This window comes from Artibeus jamaicensis, unplaced genomic scaffold (genome assembly GCF_021234435.1).
Source record: "Artibeus jamaicensis isolate MK-2021 breed Jamaican fruit bat unplaced genomic scaffold, CSHL_Jam_final contig_3174, whole genome shotgun sequence".
Classification (NCBI taxonomy): Eukaryota; Metazoa; Chordata; class Mammalia; order Chiroptera; family Phyllostomidae; genus Artibeus; species Artibeus jamaicensis.
In genome coordinates, this window is record NW_026521738.1 from 5,328,900 (window position 1) to 5,340,247 (window position 11,348).

Genomic DNA, 11,348 nt, shown 5'->3' on the forward strand with positions numbered 1-11,348 from the left:
CTTTAGTCATAACTGCCAAACTTAGAAGTAACCGAGATGTCTTTTAGTGGGTAAATGGATAAACTGTAAGACATCCAGACAATGGGATAGTGTCCATCACTGAAAAGCCATCAGAAGACATGGAAGCTGAAGTACATACTACTAAGTAAAAGAAGCCAATCTGAAAATCTACATTTGTATACTGTCGGATTCCAACTACACGATATTCTGGAGACAGTGAAAAGTTCAGTAGTTGCCAGGAGCTGGGAGAGAAAGGACATATGGACAGAGCACAGAAAATTTCCAGGACGGTGAAACTATTCTGTGTGATACCACAATGGTGGATACAGGCCATTGCACATTTGTCCAAACCCACAGAATGTACACGAAGAGGGAACCCTAGAGTTAACTTTGGACTGGGGGGGACAACGACATGTCAGCATAAGTTCATAGGGCCTACCACTGTGGCATGGGGTATCGATAGTGGGGGGCTGCGAGGGGCCGAGGGTGGATAGGAACTCTCTACTTCCCACTCAATTCTGCTTTAAACCTAAAACTGCTCAACAAAATAAAGCCTTTTTTTAAAAAAAAGAAAACTAATAAATACTGTAAAAGTAGTGTCCATACAAGTTAAACAGGATCACTGATGTAACATGATTATCCCACAAGTCTAGTCAGTGCTTACCCAATTATCCAATATGCCTGTACTTGCAAACCTCAGAGGCTGAAAGCAGACATCCATTTAGTCTGAAGGGACTTTCCCTCCCTCCCACCCACTCCCCGCCTACAGAAATCCTAAATACTCTAACTCTTCACAGATTGCTCAATATGTCAGGGACATATTAAGGCAGCTATCATTTATGACACTACGGTTATTTGTCATCATCCCTATGTTGTTTATCTTCCAACTTACACACTCCAGTTGCCTTCCTGGCTCATCCCATTTGAGCTTGTACCCACTTAGTTACTTGCTTCTATGTTTCTCACACCTATTAAATTTTAAGTTTCTTGAGAGCAAGAGTTTGTCTCCTTTCATTCCTCCCATATGACTATAGTGTATATTCATTTACTATTTTCAGAATGTACTAAAGTATTAGTACATTAGTGAACAAAACAGAAAAAATGTTAACATTTAATCCATTATGAATGTTGCTCCTTAAGCTTCAACAACTGGTAGCACTGATTCTTTGTTAAAATTCACTTCCAAACTCTATATCCTTTTTACACCTAAGTTACAAATAAACTTTTTGAGGATTGGAAAAGTGAGTGGTTGAGACACAGAAAAGGAAGGAAGAGAAAATGTATTGAAGATCTACTTTTACCTGTCAGACTAGGCTCAGTAATTGAGAGAGAAGCAAAACCCAGCAGCTAGAAGTGTTTGCCACATCCCTGGGGACAGACCTTGCTAGACCAGTTAGGACTAGCATTCCAGGACAGCCACTGAGATTCTGCAACAAGCAGGAACCATACAGAGTTGCCAGAACGGGGAGCAGTTACTTTGTGTAAACTTTGTAGGTACTTGAAGCATTATTACAAGTGGTAAACTGATGCCACTTGAAGAGTCCATGACTTCCCCCCTGCCCGGCTTGGGTTCTCTTCTCTTTTTAATTAAAGCAGTAGATTCAATTACTTTAGGAAGTCTCACTAGGTAGATACCTGGTGCTGTCCTATTTCCTTGGAGGAAAACAGATCATAAAGGAATGTCATTTGATCCTTGCTATCAAAACAGAATTAGAAAAATCTGAAACCAAAAACAATTGTTTCCATTTAAGAGTGTAATAATTAATCATCTTTCATGAGAGAAGAATCATAAAGCAAGTAGTTGGAGCTAAAGGTACTCTGTTGCTTGAGATGTTGTACTGGAAAAACTTTTCTTAATTAAATTTTTTATTTAAGATGTCTGTAGATTCCCAAGTAGTTGAAATATACAATACAAAAAGATCTCATACCATTTACATTTACCCAGTTTCCCCCAGAAGTAACATCTTGCAAAACCGTAGTACACTATCAAAATCACATACTGATACTAATAAGGTTGAGAGGCACACATTTCCATCCACACAAAATCCCTCCTGTTGCCCTGTTATAGCCATACCCCTTTGCCTCCAGCTGCCCTCCCCACTTCTGTAACCCCTGCAGCCACTGATCTGTTTTCTCTGTTTATATGTTTGTCATTACCATGATGTTAAGTAAATGGAATATGATATGTAACTTTTGGGATTGGCTGTTTTCACCTTGGATAATTACCTGGAAATGCATCCTACTGTAAAACCTTTTAATTTGTACAATCACAAAACATAATTACAGCCTGGTAAAGTAAATGAGATCTTGGGTTCACTGATGACTCACATGAACCCAAAGGAGACAGAAAGTGAAATTTCATTCTGATCTGCTATATCTGTGTTTTTCTGCTACTACAAAGACACAGGCACTCTTGTTGTCAAATTGTTTTACCACCAAGACTGTTTTACACTTTAAAATTATAAAACTGCATGCTTGTGCGGCCATAAAGTTGTATGAAACTTGTCTCCGAAGAAAAACATTTCAGATAGACATGAATTTACAATGAATTTCCTGAGTTTTTCTACTTACAACTAAGTCTCTCTCGTACTACCAAAAAAACAAGCAGCCCTGGCTGGTGTGGCTCAGTGGATTGAGTGCTGGCCTGTGAACCAAAGGGTCACGGGTTCAGTTCCCAGTCAGGGCACATGCCTGGGTTGTGGGCCAGGTCCCTGGTGGGGAGAGTGTGAGAGGCGACCACACACTGATGTTTCTCACTCTCTCTTTCTACTTCCCTTCCTCTCTGCCTTCCCCTATGTCTACAAATAGATAAATAAAATCTTAAAACAAACAAAAAAACAAGCAAACAAGAAAAAAAGCCTGTAATTGCTGTTGTTTGGAAAAGCAACCCTCGTCTTGACTTTTAACCACAGCAAAGAAGAAATACATGCATCCGTTAACTTCAAAATCTTAAAAAACATGAGATGATTTGTTTCATCTTCAATTTTTTCTCTCAATCCATTTAGGATATCGTTCAAAACCACTTCTAATACCTGCCAAACTTGGCAATAGAATCCTATTACTGAATGATCATTTGAAAAGCAAAAGTAAAATCCAGACCAGATAATTGGCTAACTTTCTACCCCTTACCATCTTCAAAAGCAGAAATGAAATCGGCTCATCTCACAACAGCAAACCTGTAACACAAAAGAACAACCTACAAATAATGAAAGGGTCTGCAACCTGTTGGCATGTTTATAAAACAGAGGCCTAAAACTCATCCGTCTTTTAACCACAGCACTCTGTGTTGGTGATACAACCTGTTAAGCAAATCAAAACTCATTAGTCACCAGTCAAAAGATTTCTAAATGAGGCACATACTATGCTAAATTTCTAACTTAGCTATAAAGAGATAGAGCTAGAGGAAAAGAGATAGGAGAGATAGATACAGGGAAGAAGGAAAGGGGGAGGTGGAGGGCAAACCTCCTAGGCAGTTGCTTCAAATGTTTGCACGCTTAAATAAATTGTGGAGGAAAGTAACAATGTTATTTAAACATTTAATCACTTTCCCAGTAAAAACCAAAACCAAAAAAAAAACAGGTAAATTTAAACTTTCTTAATTAACTGGACTACATATAATGTATGTACACACACAAAAGCCCCTTTAGGACTGACTTCCTTATCACAACTTTGAATCACACTCCTTTTCCTGTTTGGAGAAGGGTTCTAAGGTTAATACCACTGGTTCCACTTAGACACTGGCAGTTAACTGGGATAACAGTCCACAATCACTATTTCCTGCTATTGGCTCACTGACATGGGTTTGTCTCCACAACGGTATTGGTTTGCTTCACAGTTTCAGGGTCGATAAAATGTGTTGCACAAAGTGGGCAACACGTTGTGCAGAACTGTTGACTATTAAGAAAACACATACATACGTATTTAGAACAAGAGCTACAGAATTCCAGAATGGAACAGACTTTCTAACTCCTAAACATCCTACAGAGGGTGGAGATAACATAGCTTAGTGCCACTATGTGTCCAAAAGCTGAATGTTGTGCCCTTTAAATAACTGATCTACAGCTCAACTTTCTCATCTGAACAATGAGAATAGCACCTAACTCGCATGGTTTAAAAGGATTAAAAAACTTGGTATATCTGAAATCAAGGCCTGGTGCACTACACACTACATAAGGGTTAGGTACTGGTAGTACTGAAGAAGACCATTACAATAAAAGTAAGGCCACTGGTCCCACAACAGGCCAAAAGTTTAAAAGACATATTCTAGAAAAGATAAAATCAGGGGTTGGCAAACTTTTTTTTTTTAGGTCCAGACACCGCTGTAAATATTGTGGCTCCTCAGGTCAAGAGACAAAAGCCACATCCTTTGTAGCAATTATTCTCCTGAAAGACCAAAAAGTTATTGGTGTTTACATTTTACGACTTTAGGACTCATTCCAAAACAGGTTGGCTTTGGACTCAGGGCCATAGTTTAGCGACCCCTGGATAAGATTATAATGATTATAACACAAGTTAGTGCTTTTTAAAGGCAACAGAACGTTTGTGACTTGATTAAAGCTGAGTGGGAAACGTGCTGCCCCCAAACTTCTAAAATCCAGACAGGCATGGCGGGTGCGGTAAGGAATAGGCTCAGGACGGGGCGAAGGCCTCAGAAGCAAGCCAGGGCGTGCGTGGCCCGGCTCTCCGGTCCAGCCGAGCCCTCGCCACACTTACTCCCAGCAGCGGGCCGCGGCCGATCACCGTCTCTCCGGGCCCCAGGGCGACCCGGGCGCCGCCGTCCAGCGGCTGCAGCTCAAAGACCCCGGACATGGAGGCGAGGATCAGGCCCCTTCGCAGAAGCAGCCGGTCCCCACAGCTGTTTCTTCCTTCCGGGACAAGCCCCAGGCCTACACACTCCCTCGGAAAATACTCGGGAGGGAGGGGAGCCAGGACTCCGTGGGCTCGCGTGAGTCCAGCGGCGGGGAGCTGAGCCGCGCGTCCCGAGCCCCGCCCCTCCACTCGCTGGGGCCAATGACTCACTCAGGGATTCCCTCTCACTGGGGCCCCCACAGCTATTATTTAAAAGCCCCGGGCAAACCCACCCCGCCCCTTTCTCACCGACACCTGTTGTAGAGGACGCCGGACCTTGTAGTCCTCAGCGGCTTCCCTCTCCTCCTCTGCGGAGCTGAGACGCGCTGGTAAAACTACCAATCCCATAAGGCAACGCTCTCGGTGCACTCCCAGACAACCAGAAATCTGAGTGAGTCACTGGGCTGGAGTGGGCGGAGCCCGGAGGACTACCGGGATGGCAACGTATCCGAGCTTTAAATCGCAGGAGCACACTCGGGCACGGTCAGGCAGGTAAGAGGGTCTCCCTTTTCTTCCCAGTGGGGGTCTGGCCTGCAGCCTCGATGTTCGGCTCTGTAGCCGGCGCAGCCTCGGCTCAGCACGCCGAGCCGAAGTGTCAGTCATGCTCCCGTTGTTATTGTTGGGTGATTGTTTGTGCTCCGGGTTCTTCGAACCCTAGCAGCTGCGGCCTGCGCGGTGCACGCCAGGAGGGTGGCTCCGACGAGACCCGGGGTCATTCCTTCCGACTGGCGGGGGGTCTGGACTGGGTGAATGCTCCCCGGTAGCTGCAAGGCTCCTGAGGCCAGGTCTGCGCTACCTCCAGATCCCTTCCTCCGTGTGACACCCGAAAGGAGCGAGCCTTCCCCAACTAGTGAGACAATTCGGCAAAGTTTGGTTCATAAAGAAGAGGCAGAAAAGGGATAGTTTTCCAGGCATCCAGGCAAAACTGGACTTAGAAGAAAGAGCCAACATAACGAATCGAAGAAGATGCCAGGAGAACGAAGACCCACTGAAATTCAAAATATTGCCTCTGATAACCAGCACCCTAATATCCTAAAAATGCTTGGAAACCAACACCCCAATTCAAAATATTGCCTCTTGTAGAGTAACTAACGAGAAGTAGCATTTTATTCCCTAATGAGATCCTGGAAGTAGTCACTAACAGCAACATTCTCCTAATATAAGATTTGTTTCGAGAATATAGTAGTGTGACTTTGGTGCTGTGTTGATAAGTGAGGGTGTGGCAAAAACCTGCGGTTGACTCAGGAACTTGTTTTTACCACTTTGTTTTCTTCCCCAGATCAAGAGGAAGTCCTCTGTTGAACAGAGGCGTCAAAATTCTAACCACCACAGTTAATTTGGATCATAAACAATCACATGAATGGAAGCAACTGTGGTCTTGGTAAGTCCAGAAACATATAGGTGAGTAGCTCATCTAGAAAGGGGAACTGTCCTGAGCTAAGTTAAAATAAGTATGGAGCTGTATCTCAACACCCTCCTTTAACACCACCACTCCCTATTATAAAAGGAAGTGCAAAATGGAATAAACTGATTTTAAGTGAGTATAAGATGTCTTTATATGCAGAAATAGCTCAGCTGGTTTTGAAGCCTGCACCATGCATCTTAGGTAAATTAGCTGAAACTGTGCTTTAAATCTTCATCCACATGCTATACACCTAGCTGAATAATTAACATTGTTTATAGTGGTTAGTTACTGTTGCGTGATAGCCCCTGTGACTGTTATCCTTGGTTCATAATTAACTACAGGATAGCCTCAAGAGGCCATTTCTAAAACACCAGTCTGATAACTGAATTGAATATTTGAGACTTTGTGTCATCATAACCCTGACCCTAACTTCTTGTCCATTTTAGATAGTATTTGTGTCCAGTGTGACCACCTACCCATCAGGTATAAATGGATAAATAGCTCTTACATAAACTACAAAATGTCTATCAGGTTTATGATGAAGTCACAAATTGCAGATGAAGAACTTTAATGGCAAAGCATTCGTTCCCACAGACAAGTATTTGGGAGTTTGATAGAATTGAATCATACAGATTTCCCACGGTATTTTCAATAAATATTTGGAATGGAACATCTTCTCACATTTCTACTAAACTCAATAGATTGTGAAGAGTCACTTCTCTTTTTTTTTTTAAAGAAAATCTTTGGGACCAAGCAGAAACACAAGTGTTTAGTAACCCTTTTACTAAAAATATTAAAAAAGAGTGAAGTGACATTTGTTGAGTGCCTCCAGTGTGCAATTCAGATGTGAGGCTCAGTGATTTACACACTAATCCTAGCACCAACATACATGAGAGGATCATTTTGGCCCCATTTTACAGAATAGAAAGCTCGAGTCAGGAAAGGAAAAGTTTTAAAATTCATTCCCAGGAAGTATCTGGCTCGGAATGGCCCTAGTCTGACCTAAAGAGACTAAGTTTAAACTCTGTCCTTTAGGTTACCCATGAGGATAATTAACTAAAAACGTCAAGCTATGAAGCATAACTCCAAGAAGAACAGTAACTCAAGAGTTTCTGACACAGAATTGAACTCTGTGGATGCTGAAGAGAGTCAAAATAACTTTTTTGAAAGGCTGCCTCTAGAAGTTACTTTACACATTTTCAGCTGGCTGGACGTTCAGAGTTTATGCAGGGCTTCAATGACATGCCGGAGCTGGAATTTCAACATCAGACTCAGTGACTCCTTATGGAAACCTCACTGCTGGGCTCTAAGAGCTGTATGCAAAAGAGAAATAGATGATGATCTAAAAAGTGGTTATTCCTGGAGGGTAAGTTTAATTTTTGTGGTCTGCAGTGTTCTTAATAATATGGTGGTAGGTTTGAACCCAGCTGTACCTTCTGCTTGGATGAGGTAGTATTCATATACAGAATGACATTCAGAATGAGTTGGCTTTTGAACATAAAGTTGAATTATTATTTTTTTCTGCACACCACACTATCCCCCATTTGTTTTTTTAACATTTTTAAAGTCATACATTAGCGCATTTTCCTCTGTGAACCAGAAGGAGGGTGGCTACTTCTTTTCACTTCACATTATCCAAAACCCCCAGCAAACTGTGGCTCACTCTGTAGATATACACATACACATGTATATCTACACACACACACATACACGCACACAAATTTACTAGTATATGTGTATATCTATGTAAATACTTCATCTTCTTTTCAACCCTGTCAATCAGCTTCTCAGGTTTGAAGCAAACTCGCCAAGCAGCAACATGCTACATTGTTTAATGATGACTGCTTGCCTCTTTCAGGATACACTACTGAGGAATTACCAGAAGAGTAAAGTGAAGCTTGAATGGCTAAGTGGCCGATACAGCAACATATGTTCTCCTATTAACCTACCGGAAAAAATCATGTACCCAATGGATGCAGAAACGTGGGGAGAAATTCTAGAAGCAGAACTGAAAAGGTGCAAAAATCACAAAGCTACCATAGCTTTGAGAATTTAAAACTAGCATGATTCCTAGATTGCAAAATGTATGTTTTTATCCATTCTTTTTTTGTTCACCTTTTTAAAATAGTTAACATTTAAAAGAAAACTAAGTGGAAAATATTATAAAAGTAAAGCTTTGTTTATACTTGGCACTTTAGTAAAAAATATTTTTCTGGTTTATAAGGGGAAAAATCATGAAATGTTTTTATATGAGAAACAATGTACCAGTAGAGTGATTCCCAAATGTATTGTTTCATGTATTTGTGTTAGTATATTGTGGTACAACTAATGATGATAGAGTTTGGTATTTTTTGCTTAATGATAATTTGAAAATTCAGGAAACCATTTGAAGAAACTGCCTTAACAATTCATTAAATAGTAGGCATAACTAGGCTCATTGGAAGATTACCTAAATGAAATTAATAGCAATATGTTTAAATGTATAAAAGTTTATATTTCAAAAACTTTAAAATTTTCATTTCAGTGAAACCAGATTGAATGGCCAAACATTGAAAGCATCTTAAAACATACTAAACTTGTGGTTTAGTTTCAAATTAATCGGACCCTAGGGCTGAAACGTGTGAGATTCAGGTTCCCACTACTTGCCTACAGACTTAGAATTGCTCTCAGGGACTGAAACAAACAGCTGCCATTCCATTTTTCTTAGCAAAACTGATTCTTATAGCCTTGTAGCACCATCTAGTGTTCTACTCATAGATAACCAAGACAAAGGACTTGGCTCCTTTTTGTTTCTCCACCTTTAAAGATTTTTATTTTTAGAGAGTGGGGAAAGGAGGAGGAGAAGAAGAGAAATCAATGTGTGGTTGCCTCTCACATGCCCCCTACTGGGGACCTGGCCTATGACTCAGGCCTGTGCCCTGACTGGGAATCCAACTGGTGACCCTTTGGTTCACAGGCCAGCACTCAATCCACTGAGCCACACCAACCAGGGCTCTCCACATTTATAAGAAAGAAAAATATTGTTTTAAAGAACCTTAAGTATAAGACTTAAAGTTTATAGCTTTCCAGGAATTTTTAATTTAACTTTTGTTCTTTTTCTTAAAAGTAGTTCACTATACCAGATTGTCCATTCTGAATTTGTGGCCAGAACCAGGGTAGAAGGTACTCACAAAACAGTTAGCATGGGATTTTCTTCTTCAATTGTGCTTTATAGCATGAAAATTAGAATCCAGGAAACCAGTATTTAACAAATAGGGAAATATCAGAAAGATACCCCATTCTCTACAAATTCCCTTTGTTGGATGAAGTAGGTGATGACTCACTGTCTCCTACTGTCTTCTTAGAGTTGGAAGGGGCCTTAAAGATCCAGCAGCCCTATTTTTAAGACTACTCAGCAGCCTTGTCTTTAGGAATGTTTTCCTATTACCCATCATTAATTCTTTCCTTGGCAGTCTTATTGTAAAACTTAGCATCTTGATCTGGAAACCATCCCTAGCTTCAACCATTCTGGATTAAGTGACTCTGCTAAGGTTCCCTGTAGTTCTTTGCACATTCCATCCTCAGAGTTGTCATACTACATTAAATTGTTTTATTTGTCTCCTCTAGACTGTGAGACTTTTAATGGCAGGGACCATTTATTTATTTTTGTGTTCCCAAAGCCTGGAACACAGTAGGTATTCCATAAAGATTTATTAAATTATTTATGTATTATTTAATTCTACCCAGAATATGTAATAAAACTAATTTATTATATGTTAGTAGGCAAGTACTGAAATGTAATGTACAATGCACAAGATATGTGGTATGCTTGATATTAATGCTAATATATGAATAATTGTCCTAGTCTCAAAAGCTGTAAGAGAAAAATAGAATTTTAAAATTTTTAATATTTTAAATAAACACTTGAAAATACACTTAACCCCCAAAGTATCATTTATTACTTTTAATTTTGGGTCTTTATTGTGGTATTTGTAATATTGTATTTAAGTAATTCTTTGGATAATAAGTTATGAGCTATGATCACAGTCTACACTGAAAGCAAAGTTTTGGAACTCAAAGATAAGTTTTATGGTCTGGGCTTAGAATAAACTGTACATTTATCAGACCAAGCCATTAGCTTCTGAAAACATGAGTGGGTGGAGTAATATGGAAGGAGTGTTATTAGTCAGATAAAATTACATGTTGAGTTTGCACAGTTTGTAAAAGAGGTAAGATTACTGGGGTGAGTATTAAGGAATTTCCAGGTTTTTTACTATTTAATCAGCTCAAGATCTTTTTTTTTAATAAAGTAAACATTAAAAAACAATAAAATCTCATCTAATAAAAAATAATAAAATAAATTTAGGAGGCTTTTTTCTTAATTGCTTTTAGTTTGTAACCTATTCTTAGACCAGGGCATAACCATCAATAAAATCTATATGAATACAAACTGTAGACCTTAGAATATTCACATAAATACAAGCTAATTTGAAAAATATAACCCTAATTACTTTCATTTCATCTTTGTTTTGACTTTATATAATATCTTCTCTCCAAAACTTCAAATATCTAATAGTATTAACACAAAGAAGATGGGTAGTAACAGCAGGATATGGATTGGGAAGAAGGATACAGACGATGGAAGATCATGCCTTTCTAGAGTGGACTTGAAAGAATAAAAGCATCAAATTGATTTATTGTAATAGTTAACATTTACTGAGTGCCCGCTCTGCACCGAGCATTAGCTTATGTGGGGGTGCTATTACTGTGTCTCCCCTTTATGAATGAGAAAACAAAGTCAGCAAATGATTGATGTAGTTCATCATCACTCCTCAGGAATCTAGGAGTGTGCAATAGTCTGTGCTAAATAAACTTCTATGGGATGAATGAAAAACTTAGAGTGAACAACTCAAGTGGAAGAGTGAAGAATGTTCCTCCAACTTTTTATTTTGAAAAATTTTAAACCCACAGAAAAGTAAAATTATATGACAAAAACTCTTACGTAGACCCTTCACCTAGATATACCTGTTGTTAACATTTCCACATTGGATTTAATTGTGCTGCAGTGTTTGAAAACAGGTTACAAAAGTGATGGTACTTCACTCCTAAATATTTC

At 39.7% G+C, this 11,348-nt stretch overlaps 2 protein-coding genes across 5 annotated transcripts in view; one reads left to right on the top strand and one right to left on the bottom strand.

Annotated features, from left to right (window-relative positions):
- Positions 1 to 4,944, bottom strand: part of APLF (aprataxin and PNKP like factor) — a 97,643-nt gene extending 92,699 nt beyond the window's left edge. For 2 of the 3 annotated variants that reach the window (XM_037126334.2, XM_053663302.1), the window contains exon 1: positions 4,714 to 4,944. In XM_037126334.2, the coding sequence (XP_036982229.2) occupies positions 4,714 to 4,809 (96 nt within the window). In that variant the 5' untranslated portion in view covers positions 4,810 to 4,944. Of the gene's footprint in view, positions 1 to 3,129; positions 3,177 to 4,713 lie in introns of all 3 variants that reach the window. The other variant, XM_053663301.1, reaches the window with a different exon arrangement.
- A 315-nt stretch (positions 4,945 to 5,259) lies between these two features.
- On the top strand, positions 5,260 to 10,150 carry FBXO48 (F-box protein 48). Of its 2 annotated transcripts, none has more exons than XM_053663316.1 (4): positions 5,260 to 5,340; positions 6,128 to 6,249; positions 7,289 to 7,619; positions 8,112 to 10,150. In XM_053663316.1, the coding sequence occupies exons 3-4, from the start codon at positions 7,326 to 7,328 to the stop codon at positions 8,307 to 8,309; spliced, it is 492 nt and encodes a 163-aa protein (XP_053519291.1). In that variant the 5' UTR covers positions 5,260 to 5,340; positions 6,128 to 6,249; positions 7,289 to 7,325; the 3' UTR covers positions 8,310 to 10,150. The 2 variants fall into 2 exon arrangements, with proteins under 2 accessions (XP_053519291.1, XP_036982228.2); XM_037126333.2 differs by having other exon boundaries at positions 6,128 to 6,229.
- Positions 10,151 to 11,348: the final 1,198 nt, after the last annotated feature.

Excerpts from the sequence above, each read along its gene's own strand:
- FBXO48 (XM_053663316.1), top strand. The coding sequence starts at position 7,326 with ATGAAGCATAACTCCAAGAAGAACAGTAACTCAAGAGTTTCTGACACA. Across the intron at positions 7,620-8,111 it reads AAAGTGGTTATTCCTGGAGG|GATACACTACTGAGGAATTA; the intron begins GTAAGTTTAATT and ends TGCCTCTTTCAG.